This window comes from Ceratotherium simum, chromosome 9, assembly GCF_057802395.1.
Source record: "Ceratotherium simum simum isolate JZ-2026a chromosome 9, ASM5780239v1, whole genome shotgun sequence".
NCBI classification, from domain to species: Eukaryota; Metazoa; Chordata; class Mammalia; order Perissodactyla; family Rhinocerotidae; genus Ceratotherium; species Ceratotherium simum.
The window spans coordinates 24,079,031-24,101,290 of NC_141908.1; the positions used below are offsets into that span (position 1 = coordinate 24,079,031).

At 35.8% G+C, this 22,260-nt stretch overlaps 1 protein-coding gene across 5 annotated transcripts in view; it reads right to left on the bottom strand.

Moving 5' to 3' along the window:
- The window catches only part of LRP1B (LDL receptor related protein 1B), a 1,862,264-nt gene that overhangs the window by 694,000 nt on the left and 1,146,004 nt on the right, over window positions 1–22,260 (bottom strand). For all 5 annotated transcript variants that reach the window (XM_087435122.1, XM_087435120.1, XM_087435121.1 and 2 more), the window contains exons 20-21: window positions 19,580–19,660; window positions 18,265–18,432 (exon numbers count right to left, since the gene is read on the bottom strand). In XM_087435122.1, the coding sequence (XP_087291248.1) occupies window positions 18,265–18,432; window positions 19,580–19,660 (249 nt within the window). The remainder of the gene's footprint in view (window positions 1–18,264; window positions 18,433–19,579; window positions 19,661–22,260) is intronic.

The window sequence follows — 22,260 nt, forward strand, 5'->3', positions numbered from 1 at the left end:
GAGAGGGAAAAAAATCTCTAATTTTCCTTAAATTTACAAGGGGTTATATATTTCATCTGCTTGAACACTCAAAGTTTATACTAATGTCAGATAGACTATTACACACACACACACACACACACACACACACACAATTTTATATGCCTTCCCTTCCCAGTTCTCATCCTACTTGCGTACAATAAATTAAAAATACCCCAAACCTATTTCTCAACATCTGCTAGGTTTAGGTGTGTGTTGATGTTTAGAAATGCTGTCCTCTTCTGCTAGAAAACATAAAAAGTCATGGAGTTTTATTTCCTCTTAACCTTCTTGCCAAATGAAATCAGCTTCTGTTAACAGTCGTTGATTTTCCCCTGGATGGAAAGTTGCATTACTCTGAGGAGCCTGTAACGACCATTCCAACCTAAGCTCTAGGCCTGTGTGGTTCCCCAGAGCCCCAGTTGCCTAAGCTTTAGGGCTTTGCACACAATCTATCTTTGTAATATGGCTTGTCCCAGTGGAGTGTTAAAATGATGACTATGTTTATATGTATATGCTCATGCTGTTTTACTGTTATGTTTTCATGTTGCTGATGCTGGTTATATTTTTAACTAATGCAATTTTACTGTATTTTTGCCCTGAAGCTATTTAAACCAAGCATACAATTTGGAGAATCTAATAAATAAATAAATGCAGAGCCCTGGAGGAAATGTGGCAACGGATGGTGACATTTATCCCAATATTTAAATGGATTCATTGTGACTAAATATTTGCAGTAAGAAGGCTAGCAACTATATATAGAGAGAAAGGATTTTCTTTCCTCTTAAAGTTAAAAAAATAAAAATCAGGATTGCAAAAATTATATTTATACTGGTTTTTTGTAGTCAGGATACATTTGTTGGTTTATAAGAAATGTTAAAGCCCTCCTGAGAAAATAGCTAATAATGGTGCTGCAAATAAAATGAATTATTTAAATTGTGAGACCAATCGGGGAGAAGAAAACACCTTTCTTTTTTATTATTTTAATGGAGTTTATACCTTAACTTGCCATTTATCATAAAATGCTTTGAAAAGTAAAAAGCACTTTTTATTGCATGTGCAGAAAGCTTCCTGCATTTCCTACAATCGCCATGTGTCAGTCCCTGCTTGATTCCTAGCTTTTCAATGAATCACTATGTATTAATAATTCCTGCACCTATGGCAGCTATTTGCTCCAGATTCATAGATATTTTCCTCTTGCCCTGAAACTACTGAGAATGGATTTGGCAGCATATCAATAGTGATTTCATTTACCAAAATGGTGTGGACATAACCTTGGCCTACTTCTGCCTGAGGGGGCCCTTAACATCCCCCTGGAGGTTAGGATGGAGGTTAGGATGTCCCTGATTTCTAGAAATCCTTAGAAGAGTGGTGTTTGTCAAAACCTACCTCCTAGCCCTTGAGCTGCCTGCCTAGAGCTTGCATTGGAGTTGGTAGGTGTACACTATCCTGCTCTTCTCCATTTAATGTGGGATGGATTCCCAAGGGGCTGCTGCCCGCCTAATGACACTGCAATATGCTGTGAACTAACAATGAAGTCAAGCCTGGGGCCTCCCTCTTAAATCAACTTGTCCTCATCCCATTGGACATTGATGACTGCCTGCCTGTCATCTAGATTTTAGATGGCATATCTCTTGGTTATTATTCTCACTGCCCCTCCCTCCCTCCCACCCCAACACGCTTCCAGGCATAGTTTTTGTGTTTTACCTTCTATTCCAACAAACTCCTTTTACCCCTGTATGTAGCCCCCAGTGGAGATATTATCCTGATAAGAAGTTGTATGGGACTACCAAAACTGTTTATTAGTACATAGGATTTAATGGCAAATTTAATAATAAAAAAGAGACCAGATTTCAAATATATACTGTCTGACTCAGTTAGAAAGTTGAATAGAAGGAAGTGGGAAAGAATGTGTAGATACCTAAGCACAAATTCAATTATTTTAACACTAAAAATATTATTAATATTAAAAACACATAGACAGGAGGAGTGATGTCAGCATCCTGGTGGAGTGAGTTGTTCCTTTTGTCTCTCCCCTCTAAGTTAGAACCAGTAGGACACCCATTGACCAACAAAGGACTCCCTACACAGCACACCAGAATGCCAGAGAGATCCATGCATCTATACATCTGAAGGTGGGTGGACTGGACATCTGGGAGGCAGTGGAACTAGGGGAGAAGCTCCCTCCCCCTCCCCCAGCAGCAATCCAAAATGCAGATACCCCTGGCCATGCAGTGGTGCCCTGACCTGAGGTTTAAAAAAGCACACCAGTGTGGGATATCACAGGCTGCAGGAGCAGCGATGGCACCTGTGGCTTAGCCCTTGCTCCTCCCCCAGAAGTGGTGGGTGGTGCCCATGACCTGAGGCTCCAGGAAATACAATGGTGACCCAGCCCACACCTCCTTTCCCCAGCAGCAATGGCTCCGATGCCAGTCTTTTCAGCAGCGGCAATCCAAAATACGGACACCTGTGGCAGAGGCAGTGGTGTCCTGACCTGAGGTTTCAAAAAGCACACTGGTGGGGCCAGCCCAGTGGTGCAGCAGTTAAGTGCGCGTGCTCTGCTTCGGCAGCCCAGGGTTTACAGGCTCGGATCCCAGGTGCAGACCAACACACTGCTTGTCAAGCCATGCTGTGGTGGTGTCCCATATAAAGTAGAGGAAGATGGGCACGGATATTAGCCCAGGGCCAATCTTCCTCAGAAAGAAGAGGAGGATTGGTTTTGGATGTTAGCTCAGGGCTAATCTTCCTCACACACACACACACAAAAAGCACACTGGTGCAGAAGATCAAGGCTCCAGGAGCAGCAATGGCATTTGCAGCTTAGCCTCTGACGCTCCCCCATTAGTGGTGTGTTGCGCTTGCGACCTGACGCTTCAGGAAACACAGTGGTACCAGCAATCCAGCCCTCCCCTCTCAACCCCAGCAGCAGTGGTAACTTCAACACTGGTCTTTCCAGCAGCAAGACCCTGGGCATTCAAGGCCCTGGGCCCATGGCAGTGGCAGTGACACCTGTGAACCTAGAACTTCTGGCAGTGGTGCTACCAGCACCCCCAGACAACCTGGGAGCTGCAGCACAGGTAGTGCACATGGCAGCAGTACCTGAGTCCATTGGAAGACCACAGAGAGCTAGTGGGGGAATATGAGATGCAGACGACCCCAGAAGCAGCAGAGGTGCTCAAAGCCGGGTGAAGCCAGTGGTGACATCCATGACTGCAGAGACATCATAAGCAGTAAGGCACCAGCAATCTTGGAGGCACAAGCAGCACAAAGAAGGCACTGATGACACCTCTGGCAGAGGCAGTGGAGGGTGGAAAGTGCAGGCTCTCAAACACAACCAGAAGCAGCTCAGAATCAAAGTAACCAAAGCCTTACCCAAATAAGAAAGGGGTTTATTACCACAAATGCACTTGCAGAGGATCAACTCATCAAGCACCAAGAAGAACTACAGTAATAGGGTAGAACAGAAAGAAAATGACAACTTTGCAGAAACCAAACTTAAAGTCACAGAAGATTGCGAACTGACAGAGAATTCAAAGTAGCTGTCATGAAGAAACTCAATGAGTTACAAGACAACTCAGAAAGACAGTTCAATGAGCTCAAAAATAAAATGAATGAACAGAAGGAGTACTTCACCAAAGAGATTGAAACTCTACAAAAAAACTAACAGAAAATCTGGAAATGAAGAACATGAGATGAAAAGTAAAGTAGAAAGCATTGGAAATAGAGCAGAACATGTGGTAGAGAGAATTAGCAAGCTTGAAGATCAAAATCTAGACATGATTAAAGTGGAAGAGGAGAGAGAGCCAAGATTTAAGAAAAATGAAGAAATTCTACGAGAAATTGCTGACCCAATTAGGAAAAATGACATAAGGATAATAGATATTCCAGAAGGAGAAGAGAGGGAAAAAAGAGCAGAGACCTTATTCAAAGAAATAATAGCTAAGAACTTCCCAAACCTGGGGAAGGAACTGGATATATAAATACATGAAGCTAATAGAACTTCTAATTACCTCAATGCAAAAAGACCTCCAAGGCACATTGTATTAAAATTGTTAAAAGTCAATGACAAAGAAAGAATATTAAGGGTGGTCAGAGAGAAGAAAATAACTTGCAAAGAAACCCCCATCAGGCTATCAGCGGATTTCTCAGCAGAAACTCGACATGCTAGGAGAGAGTGGAATGATATATTCAAACTATTGAAAGACAAAAACTATTAGCCAAGAATATTCTATCCAGCAAAGTTATCTTTCAGATATGAAGGAGAAATAAAGGCTTTCCAAGACAAACAAAAGCTGAAGAGGTTCATCACCATTAAACTGCCTTACAAGAGATGTTGAAAGGAGCCCCTCTCCCTGAAACAAAAAGGCAAAGGTATACAAAGTTTTGAGCAAGGTGATAAATAGAAAAAATCAGAAAATTGCTACTCTATATTAGTATAGGTTAGTAAACAATTACAACATAAAGGCTAAAGGGAAAGAAAATATCAAAACTAACTAACTACTTCAATTTGGTAACAAACTCACAATTAAAAAAAGAATAATTTGTGACAAGCAAAAACATAGAAAGGGGAGAGGAAAAAGATGGAACCTGCATAGGCTAAAGGAGATAAGATGCTATCAGAATAAAAAGGACTATCTTATTTATGAGATCTTTTATATAAACCTCATGGTAACCACAAAACAAAATCAGAGCAGAATCATAAAACATAAAAAAAGAGGAAATGGAGAAACACATCACAGAAAACCACCAAACTGAAATGGCGGACAGAAATACAAAGAAAAAGAAACGATGGAAATGTAGACCAACCAGAAAACAAAAGATAAAATGGCAGTATTAAACCTTCGTATATCAATATTCACTCTAAACGTAAATGGATTGAATTCGCCAATCAAAAGACACAGAGTGGCTGGATGGATTAAAAAGCAAGACCCAACCATATGTCTCAAGTCTGCCTCCAGGAAACCCATCTCAGCTATTAAAACAAACAAAAGCTCAGAGTGAAGGGACGGAAGATGCTACTCATAGCAAATAGCAACCAAAGAAAGTGGGTGTAGCCATATTTATATCAGACAAAATAGCCAAAAAAGATAACAAGAGACAAAGAACGACATTATATAACGAGAAAGGGGACAATCCACAAAGAAGACATGGCATTTATTAATATATATGCACCTAACATAGGCACCCCAAAGTATACAAAGCAACTATTAACAGACCTAAAGGGAGAAATTGACAGCAACACAATAATAGTAGGGGACTTTAATACCTCACATACATCAATGGATAGATCATCCAGACAGAAAGTCAACATTCACCTTAAATAAAACACTAGATCAGATGGACTTAATACACATATAAAGAACATTCTCTCCAAAAGCAGTGGACACATTCTTCTCAATTGCACATGGAACATTCTCAAAGACAGGCCATATGTTGGGAAACAAAATAGGTCTCAATAAATTTAAAAAGATTGAATTCATATCAAGCATTTTCTCTGACCACAATGGTATAAACTAGAAATCAACTATAAGAAGAAAGCTAGAAAAGTCACGAGTATGCAGATACTAAACAACATGCTATTGAACAACTATTGGATCAATGAAGATATCAAAGGAGAAACAAAAAAATACCTGGGGACAAATGAAAGTGAAAACACAACATATCAAAATCTATGGAATGTAAGCAAAGGCAGTACTAAGAGGAAAGTTTATAGCACTATAGGCCTACCACAGAAAACAAGAAAAATCTTCAATAAACAATCTAACACTACACCTAAAAGGACTAAAAAAAAAGAACAAACAAAGCCCAAACTCAGTAGAAGGAAGGAAATAATAAAAATCAGAGTAAAAATAAATGAAATAGAGACTAAAAAGACAATAGAAAAGATCAATGAAACTAAGAGCTGGTTCTTTGAAATGATAAACAAAATTGACAAATCCTTAATTAGACTCACTAAGAAAAAATGGGATAAGACTCAAATAAATAAAATCAGAAATGAAAGAGGAGAAATTATAATGGACAACCCAGAAATACAAAGGATTATAAGAGAATAATGTGAAAAGCTCTATGCCAAAAAAATGGGATAATCTAGAAGAAACAGATAGAGTCTTAGAATCAGACAACCTCCCAAAACTGAAGCAAGAAGAAATGGAGAATCTGAATAGACCTATCACTAATAAAAAGATTGAAACAGTAATCAAAAAGATTCTCAAAAAGCAAAAGACCAGGACCAGATGGCTCTCTGGTGAATTCTACCAAGCATTCAAAGAAGATTTAATATCTATCCTTCTCAAACTATTCCAAAAAATTGAAGAGGATATGATGCTTCTTAACTCGTTTTATGAGGCCAAAATTACCCTGATACCAAAATCAGACGAGGACAACACAAAAAAGGAAAGTCTCAGGCCAATATCACTGATGAGTATAGATGTAAGAATCCTCAACAAAATATTACCAAATCAAATACAATACATTAAAAGGATCGTACAACACAATCAAGTGGGATTTATTACAGAGATGTAGGGATGGTTCAACATCTGCAAATCAATCCATGTGATACACCAAATTAACAAAATGAAGAGTAAAAATCACATCGTCATCTCAATAGATGCAGAGAAAGCATTTGACAAGATTCGACATCCATTTATGATAAAAACTCTCAATAAATGGGTATAGAAGGAAAGTACTTCAACACAATAAAGGCCATATATGACAAACTCACAGTCAATATCAGACTTGACAGAGAAAAACAGAAAGCTATTCCTCTTAGAATGGGAAAAAGACAAGGATAGCCACTCTTGCTACACTTATTCAAGAGAGTATTGGAAGTCCTAGCCATAGCAATTAACAAAGAAAAAGAAACAAAAGGAATCCAAATTGGAAAGGAAGAAGTAAAAGTGTCACTATTTGCAGATAATGTGATTCTATATATAGAAAACTCTAAAGAATTCACCAAAAAATCATTAGAAATAATTAATGAATAAAGTAAGTTTCAGGGTACAAAATCAACATACAAAAATCAGCTGCATTTCTATACAATAACAATGAAATAGCAGAAAGAGAAATTAAGAATACAATTCCATTTACAATAGCAACAAAAAGAATAAAATACCTAGGAATAAATTTGGCCAAGAGATGAAAGACATATACACTGAAAACTTTAAGACATTATTGAAAGAAACAGAAGACATAAAGAAATGGAAATATATTTCATGATCATGGATTGGAAGAATAAACATAGTTAAAATGTCCATATTACCTAAAGCAATAAACAGACTCAATGCAATCCCAATCAGAATCTCAATGACATTTTCCATGGAAACAGAACAAAGAATTCTAAAATTTATATGGCGCAACAAAAGACCCTGAATAGCCAATGCAATATTGAGAAAAAGGAACAAAGTTGGAGGTATAACACTCCCTGATTTCAAAATACACTACAAAGCTATTGTAATGAAAACAGCATGGTACTAACAGAAAAACAGACACACAGATCAATGGAACAGAATTGAGAGCCCAGAAATAAAACCACACATCTATGGACAGCTAACCTTTGACAAAGGAGCCAAGAATATACAATGGAGAAAGGAAATTCTCTTCAATAAATGGTGTTGGGAAACTGGACAGCCAAAAAAATGAAAGTAGACCATTATCTTACACCATACACAAAAACTAACTCAAAATAGATTAAAGACGTGAAGGTAAGACCCAAAACCATAAAACTAGAAGAAAATATAGGCAGTGTGGTCTCTGACATGTGTCTTAGCAGTATCATTTTGACTATCATATCTCCTCAGACAAGGAAAACAGAAGAAAAAATAAACAAATGGGACTAGACCAAACTAAAAAGCTTCTGCACGGTAAAGGAAACCATGAACAAAATGAAAAGACAACCCACCAACTGGGAGAAAATATTTGTAGATCGTATATATGATAAGAGGTTAATGTGCAAAATGTGTAAAGTAGTCACACAACTCAACAACAAAAAAAATGAACAATCACATTTAAAAAAAGGCAGAGGGGGGCGGGCCCAGTGGCACAAGCGTGTAAGTGCGCGCGCTCCGCTGCGGCGACCCGAGGTTTGCCGGTTCGGATCCTTGGCGTGCACTGATGCACCGCTTGTCAAGCCATGCTGTGGTGGCATCCCATAAAAAGTAGAGGAAGATGGGCGTGGATGTTAGCCCAGGGACAGTCTTCCTCAGCAAAAAAAAGAGGAGGATTGGCAGATGTTAGCTCAGGGCCCATCTTCCTCACACACACAAAAAAAGGGCAGGGCAGAGGATCTGAAGAGACATGTTTCCAAAGAAGATATAGAGATGGCCAACAGTCACATGAAAAGATATTCAACATCATTAATTATTAGGGAAACGTAAATCAAAATTAAAATGAGATGTCACCTCACACCCATCAGAAAGTCTATTAATAAAAAGACAAGAAACAACAAGTGTTGGAGAGGATGTGGAGAAAAATGAACACTTATACACCACTGGTGGGAATGTAAATTGGTTTATCCACTACAGAAAACAGCATGGAGATTTTTCAAAAAAATTAAGAATAGAAATACTATATGATCCAGCTATTCCACTTCTAGGTATTTATCCAAAGAACACAAAAACACTAATTCAAAAAGATATATGCATCACTATGCTCATCGCAGCATTATTCGCAACAGTTAAGACTTTGAAGCAATCTAAGTGGCCGTCAACAGACGAATGGATAAAGGAGATGTGGTATGTATATACAATGGAATACTACTCAGCCATAAAAAATACAAAATCTTGCTCTTTGGGACAACAAGGGTGGAGTTTGAGGGTATTATGCTAAGTGAAATAAGCCAGAGGGAGAAAGACAATTACTGTACGACTTCACTCATATGTGGAAGATAAACAAACACATAGATAAGGAGAATAGATTGGTAGATACCAGAAGGGAAGGAGTGGAGGGAGTGCGAAAGGGGTAAAGGGGCACATATGTATGGTGACAGATGTAAACTAGACTTTTGGTGGTGAACATGTTGCAATCTATACAGAAGATGAAATATAATGATATATACCTGAAATTTGTATAATGTTATGTAAATCAATGTGACCTCAATAAAAAAAAAACACATAGACATATAGACTCAAACAATATATTGAAAGGAAAGTTTTAATTCAGGGTACTAAATATCCCCTAGTAAATTAAATATTAAAGTGAAGTCTATGTAAAACAAATAAAACATTCTTTTAGTTCATTAAAATTTTAAGTTTTGATATCTGGAACTCTATCATGAACATGTCATTTACAATTTAATGTATTATAGGAATGCTGAACCTCTACATTGTCTAAATAGAAGTGAACCGAATGTATTAATCTGTTGTGTAATTGAGAAATCTATTTTTCCATTTACTGTTCAAATTAACTAATCATCTTAACAGATATGTTAGATATCAAATATTAAATAAAACAGATTGCAATGTGGAATTTACTTTGTGGCTTAGCAATATATCTAGCTTACTGTAGGCCTCAAATATTTACTGGAAAAAAAAAGAAGAAAAGATGACATTATTTAAGTTGATATTTTAAAATAACGTAGAACATTATTGTGTGGAAAGAACATGTATAAGCACACACACATGAGCTATATGTTTGAGGGAGGGCCAGAGAATACTATTTAAAAATTATTAATGGTATATGTCTTCTTTCTTTGGTTTTTTCTTCTCTCTATTATTTTTCACCTTTGTCTCACAATAAATTCAATGTTCTACAAAACATGGGCATAAAAGATTATTCAGGATTATAGCTCCGTTGGAAAGGATTTCCACTTGTGTTTGTTATTTTTTTTCCTTTTTCACTGAGGAAGATTTGCCCTGAGCTAACATCTGTTGCCAGTCTTTCTCTTTTTCTGCTTGAGGAAGATTAGCCTTGAGCTAACATCTGTGCCAATCTTCCTCTTTTTTGTATATGGGGTGTTGCCACAGCATGGCTGACTAGTGGTGTAGGGTCCACACTGGGTATCTGAACCCACAAAACCTGGGCCACCATAGCAGAGCATGTCAAACTTAACCATTATGCCACGGGGCTGGCCCCTTCACTTGTGTTTTAAATAAGGGGTCAGCAAGCTATGACTTGCAGACCAATTCTGGTCCACTATCTATTTTTGTAAATAAAGTTTTATTGGAACACAGTTATAATCATTTGTAGACATATAGTCTATGGCTTGTTTTGGGCTAAAACAGTGGGGTTGGGTTGTTGCAATAGGCAAAATCTAAAATATTTACTTTACTATCTCACCCTTTACAGAAAAGATCTGCCAACCTTTGTTCTAAAATGTTCTAAATTATGATTCACAGAACATGCTATTCAAGTGCATACATATCAACAATAACAACATGCTGTGCTGAAAGATTCTGACAGCAGTTGGAATTCCATGCCAGGAAGATCATGGTAGTTTAAGTGCATGATTTTATGCACCAAAGGTATTTGTGGAAAGATTTGGGATGCAGATAATGATAAATTAATTTTCCTTAGGAAGCCCATATATACACAAATACCAACCTGGAAGTGGAATAAATTCTCTAACAAAACGTGAATGAATCTACTCATTATATTGCAAGAATATAATATCTAACTGCAAATTCAGTTGATGCTTCACATGAATAAGGGAACAAAGGCTGACAGTTCAAATAGGCTCTGAAAGAAGCTAGCCACCAAGTATTAAGAGGAAAAAGGCAAAGTTTTATCCCATTGCTTATGTCTGTACTCTCATAAAAGCATAGACACCACTCAATTATTGAGAGGTGAATTAATTATTTTGCAGATTATCCATGCCCTTTGTCTCTTTTCTGTTTGTTTGTTTATTTTCTGCTGAATGTCTGAAGTTCTACCATTTCACTGATCATTAACCATAACTTGAGTATGAGGAAGCAGAATTTAAAGACTATGGAAATGAATTCACTCTTGCCCTTATTTTTCAGCTCTGTTAAAAGAGCAAGAAACAGGCTGAAGTTCTTCGTTAAAGTTATGTCTTTTTGTTACCTATTGACTTTAGTCATTAATCATATCTTTTTAAAAAACAAGAGATGTTACCCTGTTTAATGTCAAGGTGCATAATTATTGTCTTAATACAAAAGCTAAGTTTATCTAGGAATAAGTGTGGACCTACTACTATTTTTTTATGTAGTAAAGATGAGGATAATTGGTTTCTTTCTTCCTATTTTTATCAACCATTTTTTAATATTTCATTTTTAAAATTATAATTATCTGATTCCTTTTAATTTTCCTGATAATCACATTGCTAGAAACATTATAGGTTCTGAAAACAGGCTTTGTTATTAATTGATTCAAAAGCCTTGAGTTTTCTTTGCTCTTGACATAAAAGTTGTTTGTAGTATTAAGGTTAAAATGACCTTTAAAGAGTTATTTTGTCCTGGAAAACAAAAAGAGCTTTCCTATGGATAAAATCCATTAATAATTAACATCGTTTTGATAACTTAGTATTAACACTTCCTAAGGAAAATAAATCAATCTGTGAGAGAATAAAATTAAGCCAGACAATTTGTATCTCATTGAAAATAGATATAATACTTCTCTAAAACTAGATGGAGTTTGCTTTTAATTGTATTTTATCAGGAAACAATCAATATTTTCATTAAAAGAGAATAGTCAAAAAACATTAGGACAGAATATTATATGATTTTCTAGAGTTCATAACATAATTTGCTAATTCCCCCAGAATCAAAGTCAATATTTTATTCTCAATAAAATTCAGTGACTGATAAATAATAGCAGGTTTTTTGATTGTGTGTTTTAGTAAAAATGAATTGAAAATATGGTCAGAATATTCCCATGAAAGAAAAACAAAACAGATGACTGAGTCTGATTGTGTACAGCATTTATTGGTATCTTGTTTTCTATGTGGTTAGGATTAAACTGTGCTACTAAAAACATGATGGTTCAGCTGAGATGGGGTAGGATATAAACTGGAAGTCAAAAGATGTTGGTCTTAATTTCCATTCTCTCCATGCTTAAATGTGTAACCTAAGTCTTCAGCTACAAATCAAATTTTGATACCTGCACTGTTCTGAGTGGATTCAACCTCTCGAGGTAGGATATTTTCTCTTTTTGGTTGGCAGTACTGTTAGACTTTACTGGATTTTCCATAAAGAACTTGGCATAATCATTTGAATCCAAAATCTCTCCTGAGAATGTCTTTATGCATCAAAAGTCTCAGTCTCAACATCTCCCACGTAGACCATTATCAGCTCGTTCCAGGAAGCAGCATAATGTTTTTGCTACTGTTATATACATATAAGGATAATTTTGTCTAGCTGAGCCCTTTTCCTCATCTGCATGATAAAAGAACTGAACTAAACGATCTTCCAATTTTCCTCCAGATTCCTAAATTTTCTGAGTCACTGAGGTAAAACTTTTATGGCAGACAAACATATTCTTTGGGTGACTGAAGAAATTGTCTGTGTGGGAATGTCCACAGCTATTCCAATGAAAAAGTTCCAGAATTCATTTTATCAAGGAGAATTATGGGAGGGAAAGGAGAATAGAAACAAAAAGGAAACAGACTTCCTGTGATTTTCTAATGTAATGGCCCAGGTCCCTTCTAGTGCCCTTTAGGAAATTTCATTACAATGACCTGTAATAAATAGAAAAGGCTTTCTTTTCTCATCTTAAAGGGAAATTGAATATGCAGTTGAAAAAAAGGTAGTAATTATCTGGGGATCATATAAATGTTAATTCATAGAGAGTTAGGAAAAAAAGAGATTATACTCCATAGCTGCAGAGGCAGACAGCTGGATGTAGGAATAAGGAGCAGACAAGCTTTGTTTGAAACTCTAGCTGTGTAATTCTAGGCAAGTATCTTCACCTCTCTGAGTAATCCTTATTGTGGGATTAAATGGAATAAATGTAAAATGCATGGCTATTAATGGGTCACCAACATATGTTAACTTCCTTTTCTCCCTCTATCTCATTACTAATGGAATCTCCTCATGGCACTTACTATCAAATAATAGATACAAAAAAGATTTAAACTTTTCCTATCTTTCTGGAACTTACTATCTATTGGGCAGAGAGGACTTCAAAAAGAAATAAACAATAATCAAAGATAAGGGAGACATCTTGACTTTTTATTTTGCTGAATCCTGGCCTGAAATACAAATATTTATTGGATAAATGAAAATGATTACACTATATTAAGGAAATGTACATGACTAGATTAGTACACCTAGTCTTGCACATCATCATGAAAATAAACTCCAGGATCTAGGGGTAACATGAGGAAACAGAAGAAGTTACTATACATATAAGACAAAACAAATAAGGGTTGGATTCTGAGAGTGTAATCAAATTTTGTGGTCAAGAAACAGACTTTTTCACTCAATAATTATTTCCTGAGCATTCACTGTGTATTAAACATTGTAGTAGACTACGAAACTACAAAAATAAGATAAGATTTTCTAGTTTCGTTTTTAAATCTTGGAACAAGAAAGTAGTGAGGCAAATGAATGAATGAAGGAAGGAAGGAAGACAAAGCCCAAAAGGAAAGTGGAAGTTTCCAAAGCAGAAGCGAAGTAAAATAGTTGAAGCAGAAGAATATGAGCATGTATAAGCATGCATATTAACAAGGTCATGTATTTACCTGCCTAATGGATTTGAGAACTTGTTAAACATTATTCATAATAAACCAAAATTGAAGGTCAATACATACTTAATTTTTGTGGTATTTTTTGGTGAGGAAGATGGTCCCTGAGCTAACATCTCTTGCCAATCTTCCTCTTTTTGCATAAGGAAGATTGTCCTTGAGCTAACACCTGTGCCAGTCTTCATCTATTTTGTATATGGGACGCCACCACAGCACGAGTTGATGAGCAGTGTGTAGGTCTGTACCCGGGATCCCCGAGAACCCCGAACGGCCAAAGCGGAGCACGCAAACTTAACCGTTCCCCACCGGGCTGGCCCCAATACATACTTAATTTTAAATTTGCATTTAATTTGTATTTGAGACGTAAATAAGAAATCACATATGTTCCAGCATTCCAGCTCTTTCACTTTATGCAGCAGGCAGTAAATATTCCCTTTTCAGACAGTCAAACAGAAGGCATTAAAGAACAATAACCATAAATCAGGGTCAGATGCCCCTTCACAGTAAAGAAAAATCCAAATGTTTGAGGGATATTTAAGTGGCATTTAGGAGAAATTACAAAATTTAAGCAAAATCTATTCTAGAGAAAATCTGTTCTCTTCTCCATCAAGTCCATGCTGAAATTACTTTGCAAAAGTTTTTACAACAATTTCTGAATGAAAATTGACCTGGGGGAACAGCTATCTAAAGATACTGAATAATTTTCATATGTTTACTTTAGAAATGCTTTATTCCTTGGAAGAAATATGGTTGAGACTATTCCCCAAAAGAGTGTAAGAATGAATGTTTACGTAATTCAAGTAAATTAAACCATCAACTATGCGATAAGATTAATTTTACATATTTGGTATTTTATAGATGTGACACATATCCAGAGTCTCTCTTTTTTTTTTTAATATTCTAGCCAGAGAGTTAAAGACTTGTAAGAAAAGACTGAAGTCTCATTTTAACTTTATTCTTGATGTCCTTACAGGTAAAACCATCTTTTTTACAAAACTTTTCAATATTTATTTCTTTTTTTTAGTGAGGAAGATCAGCCCTGAGCTAACGTCCATGCCAATCCTCTTCTCTTTTTTTTTGCTGAGGAAGACTGGCCCTGGGCTAACATCCATGCCCACCTTCCTCCACTTTATATGGGACACCACCACAGCATGGCCTGACAAGCAGTGCATTGGTGTGCATCCGGGATCAGAACCCACGCCGCCAGCAGTGGAGCGCATGCACTTAACCGCTACGCCACAGGGCCGGCCCTCAATATTTAAATAAACAGCCAGGCCTGAGGCTCTAGAGGAAGTTCTCTCATACCAAATTCTTTGAGGGTCAAGCCCCACTTATCTTTCCACTCGGAAAAACTATTCACCCAGTAGCTTTACAAAAGGGTTACTGTAGAAATATGTACCAACCAAAGGATTCAGAACCAAAAAGAAACCAGAGCTAAATTAATGATACACAGGCACTGAAACAAAGGAAGGAATCAATGTGTTGTGGTTTGTCTTTCTATTGCACTTTTGTTTGTAGTCTGTGTGTATCTGTGTGCGTGTTTGTGCACACACACACAACAGTGACTCTGTGAAAACATGGTGATTTCTAAAGATATAGTGTCTTTTTTGCCTGGTAAGGGAGTTTGGAAGTGAGAGGAAAAACAGCACACACCAACGGGAAAGAAGATGAGTATACATTAACCTAGGAGGGAACTCCCATTAACACTTTTCCCATATATTAATCATATTGATGATGAGAAAAATGATCATCACTACAGAAATTCTTTTTTGAAATTGGTTTGAGAGAGAATATGAAACGAAATTAAATTCAGGAATTTTCTGAAATGGTGATTATATACAGAATGTTCCATTTCCTGGTCTCTCCTGCTCCTTTACTGTTAAAAGTTAATTCAAGAGTACTTCTGTCTTTTTGAAAACAATTTGACTTGAGAGAAACTGCACCATATGCTCTGCTTACCCAGGCAGTGTAAAGCAAAGTGCCGAGCAATTATATGGTGGATTTGATCAGTTTTGACAGCCAGTCTTGAAACTCAAGCCAGAATCCCCTGCTCTTTCTTCCGCAGCAGGTTTTGGGACTCAACTATATGATTAATTGCATCAAATTTCTACTTTACCTTGGCAATGGCCTCCCAAATCCTGCATGTGCAAAATGACTTTCCTGATCAGTTTTAACCATTCTATATGTCATAGTTATTTTACAATTTTCATATCAGAATTTAGAATCAAAATAATGATGGATAAAATATTTAAATATCTTTTAAAATACTCTGGATTATCTTGCACCAAAGTCATCCTAGAATGTTACCTTTCCTCAATTCCTGTGACTTGTACTCACCAAGTAGAGTATTTGATTAGGGAATCCTAATATGATTTATAATCTGGTAAATATAAATTAGTTCAGGAAGCTCTCCTCATGCTTTGCTTGAAACATGTCCAATAATCATGTAAATTATCTGGATCATTTCCTTAGTGTATTACCATAATCATATAGAAAATGCATGGCATTCACATTGACAGTATATCCTTTACAGTAATATATTAGTTAAATTGAAGTGCTCTAAAGATGAAGGCCATTAACGTTAAATAGCCGCTGATTCTATAATAATCCAAACCTGAAAAACCATCTAGAGAGCCTAGAAGGGAAAGTGCCACTCACTTTGGATACTCATGAGGCTAAAGCAGTCTCTCCAAAACTTCTTAACGCGCAATGATCATTTTAACTTAAAGATGAATACACATAGAAGAGACGGATGGGATCTCACTTCTGAGATGAAAGTAAATTAACTTTGGGGTAATTTATCTTTCACAGCATATTATGGGGCAGTGCCAGCAGGCCACAGATGTACACCTCATGAGGAGCCTAAAAAGACATCTGTGAGGTGGGGGAAAATGCAGTTTATATTCAAAGTGTAATTTAGTAACGAAATGTCAACCATACCCCAGATGACTATTTCAAATATACAAAGAAAAAAAAGAAAAATATTTTTTGTACACTTTTTCTTTTTCCATGACAGATTGATGATGAGCAAAAAGTTCTAGTTCATATATATAGTGGATCAACTAAATTGCGAGAGAAAAGGACACAAGAATGAAATAAAGAGAAGAGAGAGATGACTTGAACTTACCGAATAATGGAGGATAAGAGACAGATAATATTAAATAACAGCTTTATCTATAATTCATTCCTCTCTTGATTTTGAAGCAAAATTGAATTCAAATATGCTCATGTTAAATCTTATAAGACATTGTCACAAAAAATTTCTTAGTCATTTTCTGTTTCATTATGGCTTCTATTACGTCCACTGCCAGGGAAAGACATGAATCATGTCAAGACCACTGGCTATGAGGAGCTGTATCTCATTGCCTCATGGCTCATAACTGATTGTTTAGCCATATTTGCCTCATCGCTATGACTCTTGTAATCCAGGTCATACAGGTAAAATCAAAATCAAACAATATGTCTTTTAATGAATCACTTAGGGAATTCACAAAAAACTAGGGTTATCCTTTGAAGAACCTAGTATTGTGCAGATAATTTCTCTATTTGCCACTGTTCCCGTATTTAACACTTGGGGGTGGGGGTGGGGTGGAGAGAAAGACAAATGGAATCCATGTCAGAGAAAATACTTTTGAAACTATTTTATAGGTTGTCAAATATTTGTAGAAGAAAAATATATCTCCTTGAAAAATACTTTGAAAATGATTCTTTTCTTATGATCACACAGTCCATGGTTCCCCCCACCCCACCACATTAAACAAATCACTTTATTGTCTGTTTGCACGCCAGATTTTAAAAACTAAACAGGGACCGTGTTATTTCATCCTTTTATCTATCCTTTAGTCCAACCACAGTGCCAGGCACAGGAAAAGTCCTCAATAAATATTTCTGGAACAGATGAAAGAATGAAAACGAAAGTATTTCAATTTCTTAATCAGATAGAAAACTTCTACTTAAAAATGTTACTGATTATATGAATGTTTGACAGTCTAATGATTTTTTCTGTGATATTTCTAACATAATTTCTAATTTATTAACATGCCCTGTGGCTGATCAAATTTTGTAAAGTAACCCATGCAAAGGACAGGGTCAGGCTGTCCATGGATGTGCTGAGAGCCGTGGTCATGATCTCCTTCCTTTCTTAGTTTATATTCCAGAAAGTCAATGAGTTGGAATATATAACCATTTAACAGGGGATTATTTCAAACTTTAAGGAAACGATTTTGGTGAGGAAATACAAGGAAAATTATGCCTTTCTTGTTCTTTTTTTTTTTTTTCCTTTTGGGGTGGATTTCGGGTTTCGCAATATAGAAGTTGAAGAAAATTAAAGGAGTAGTAAGTAAAGCAACTAATGAAAGTAAAGCATCTAACAAAAGTAGGAAGCAAAGACCACAGAAGAAAGTGTCAATGTATGAGGAGGTATTAAGGTGAGAAACAAGAGAAAGGAAAGGAAACAGTGAAAGTAAAGAGATCAGCAAATTATTTTCCACAGTTCCACATATAATTTTTTATCTGAGGAGCAATTTATTTTTTATATAATATTCACTCTGAAATACTCCAAATATTATATATTAATCTAAAATATTTCATTAATTCACAAAATTACTAACCTTCTTTGGTACAATTGATTTGGGTTTCATCACTGAAGTCTCCACAATCATTGTCCCCATCACAGGCCCAATGGCCCGGGATACATCTGCCACTGGAACATCTGAACTGATTATCAAAGCAAGAGTGAACACAGCCAACCTCATCGCTCCCATCCCCACAGTCGTCATCTGCAAAGAAGCATCAACATCAAGGTAGTGAAAAGTGATCCAGGGAGAAACTTTTTTTTTTAAGTGAAATATCTAACATTTCTTTCTGGTATACAGAGTTTTCTTTTGTTATTGAAAAAGGAATGATAAATCAACAATCAGCATTTCCCGTGAACAGTGGGAGAATTATTTTCACTTTTATATTGTTTCACTTCTGATTTAATATCAACTACTAAACTAAGAGAAAAAAATCCTTGACTTGGATGTTGAAGCTTAATTTCTATTTGACTCAGAAATGACTAATTATTGACTCAATATATCTATGCAGCATGAAATAATTATGAAGTGGGAGGACGATGGTAATTGTAGGAATTTCATGAAATGATACAGCTAGTAATATAATTATTATGTAAAATTATTATTTAGACCTACAATCTCCATGCCTCAGAGTTTAAAACTATATTTTCATTTCAGTCTCTTCCTCTCCATTCTCCAGCATGAAGGCCCAGTGTGTACCCTTCCCCCACTGGCTCTTACGTATGTATTTATCCTGGGAAATTGTTGTATACCCTCATTAGCAATGATTTTTGTTCTTTATCAACAACTCTTGCAGGAGGGAAGGGAGAGGAATGTGACGTGAATATAGATTAAACTCAAATTAATGGCTGAGAATGCATTGATTTATATATAACTCATTTACCTGTATTTGGCATAATTTAGCATAATGATACAATTGAGTATAAGAAAAAACATCATTTGTACATAAAAAGTAAGGTGACAGAATTGAGACCATCTGGATAATTCCATAATAATTTATAAACTACTCCATTCTGAGGTTATAGAGCATTTTTCATAAACACTTTGGGGAACCTGAATTGTCCAGCTCATTTCCTCAATTGTCCCCTTTACTTTATGCTTTTAGACTTAGACTATGTACAGCATATCTGAAAACACATCCCTATCATAGCCCCATGAGACAGATATTGAGCTCCATTATCCTTAACGCTAATCCTCACTGATGTGCCAGCTGCCCTCTCATCACTTGTCTTAGCCATTTTGCTTGACTCTGCAAGCTTCTCTTACAAACTACCTCTGAAGGAGGTGACACAGCACAGCCAGCCAGGCCCCCAATCAAATCAGTGCAGTACAGTGAACATTTGGTACTTGCCAGAGTCACAGTGCCATTTGCTGCTAATGCATCTTCCGCTTTTGCATATAAATTGAGTTAGTGGCTCACAAGTTGGGAATTCTGTGAAAGATATAGAAACATCCAATTGGAAAGATGTTATTGACTGTGCTTGACTTAATTTGCATCTCATTTGCTAATATGATCAGAATTCCACCTCTATCCTCCACAAAAGGCACAGAGGAAACATTAAACAAATATAGTGACAGTAACTTCTTGAGGGCACAGGATACACATACTTTTAATATCTTTTAAATGAGTACTTTCCAGGGACTGAAAGCCAAGGAGAATCATTTGATGAAGGATTGTTTGGATTCATTATACTGCAAGAAAAATGAATAGATGTCAACTCCCTGCACCAAGACACTCAACCTCTTCTCAGTGAATAATGGCTGGATGGGGCTCTACACTTCAGTGCTGCAAAATAATGTGCATGTGCTTCAAAGGAGAAAGGGCTTTCCTGACTAGAGAGCCAAAGCAGGAAAGTTAGATCTAACTTTGCCTCTGAGGGATGTCAGCATCACAATGAAAGTGAAAAAAATAAAAACAAAAACAAAAAGCCAAACAAAACCAACAAGTCAATAAAATCAGTTTAGTTGCTGTCATGAAATTACAAAGATTTTGAAAGTGTGAATTCTGAGTTTTAAAAAAAAAAACTAAAACACAAAAAATCCCTGAAAATCAACAACAGCAAAGAATTAGATTTTAAAGGAAATTTTACTCAACTAAATCAAAAGGCAAAACTGTAGTTCAGTTTAGATAACTGAACTACAACAAAATACAACATAGAATTAACATAGAAAAAGATTCTAAAAAGAGATAACTAGCTAATTCAAAGGATTAGTAAATTCAGCAGACAACATTGTGACAATAAGATCAAGTAATCAAGACAGAGTGCAAGAAAAAAAGAAAAAGAGAAAAAGGCAGTACTAATCAGAGAAAAATATAATTGCCAAATAGTTCATCTAAGGAATTCACAGCACCTTACTAATAGTTCCCAGGAGAAAGTTTTATTCTTTCTCTTTCACATATGGTGAAAGTAATTCACCTAGAGTTTACAGGATTTGCTCAATATCAAACCATTTGGCTCCCAGGACAATATTCATGGAACCATAAATCCTCACACACAATAGCTCATTTGATAGACATTAAAAAATAGAAAAAGAGAGAAGAAAACAAAAATATCCATCAGTTCATTGACATAAAGACAGAAGAAATTGACAGACTGAGATAAATCTGTGGCCCCTGTTCTTTAATACTGTTCCTATGACAACTGAAACCAAAGACATTTTTTGGCAAATATTTGTTTTTCTCTTTAAGACAACTGGGAATCATAGCCTATATTTGATGGAAGAGAGACCATAAATATTTTCAAATTGTAGTCTGCAGGTTGTCTCAGGGCTACCAAGGTGGCTGTGTAGGCTGAACTTTGGCTGCTCAAACTCCTTCAGCCAAATCTATTCACCTCTTATATATCTACACAATTATTTATCTATTTATAGTTTTAATTTTGGAGTTTTGAGTACTATTTTATTTGGAGAAAAATATACGCATAATAGCAATATATTTCTTTGCTTAAAAAAAAAAGAAAACTACTGATTATATCCAATCATTTTAGCCTTAAGAAAACTGAAACTTAGAAAAGTTAGACTTGCCTAAGGTTATATGTACCTCCTTAATGAAAAACAGGTCTTTAGAATTCAATTCATCAAACTCTCCATTCATCACTCTTTCTGGCACATTCTACTGCAAATTTCCTATCTCAATTTCACTTACCAGCCATGAACGCACCTAAACTGTTATTTTACTCTACCCATATTTTTAGCGTACATTAAACTTAAAGGCTAAATGTTTCTCACAAATTGTTTCATTATGTATAGTAGAACTTCCTTGTGTTTATTAGAAATACTTCCACTATTTTAGTATTTGGTTGACAAATTTTTGTCCATATCAGGTACTATTTCATAATTATACAATGTTGGAAATTTTCATCATTTAGAGTTTTTGACCTTATGTTTAAGTTCTATAACACTATCAATTATTAATTTATTTTTATAGGGGAGATCATACCAAGATTCACCTGATCATTTTTGTCACAATTTTTTAGGCCTATTCTTGATCATTTCTTTTTAAGAGTTAAGGACTTTACAAAGTACTCCAGGTAGTGGTTCCCTTCAAAATTAGGTTACTGAGCCTTTTCTTAGTACTTTAAGCAATGAAGCACATTGGTGATTATATCTTCAGGAAATAAGAATTTTAAATAACATTGCTATAACTCCCATAGAATAGTTTGTATTTTTCTCTTAAAAATTATGACATTTTTAAGTTAAAAGTCTATACTAACACACAGTTTTTGGCAAACCATGAGAAGCTAGAATTAATAGTAAAATGCAAGCAAATTAATTTTGCACGATAGTGTCAAAGACATATCTTGCATATAATCCCAAAATAATATTTTAAATTAAAATTGGAGGCTAAAATATTCATCCTCACTCTTAAAATGGTGAAACAATGAACTCTCCCTAGTGTGTAGCTGAGTTGGAGAAAGACAGCCAGCCAGGGTGACCAGCAGTGAAATCCAGTGAAGAGACCACAAGTGATAACCATCTTTAATAGTGGTAACTTATCCAAATAACAACGTAAGTTGATATTATTTCATAAAT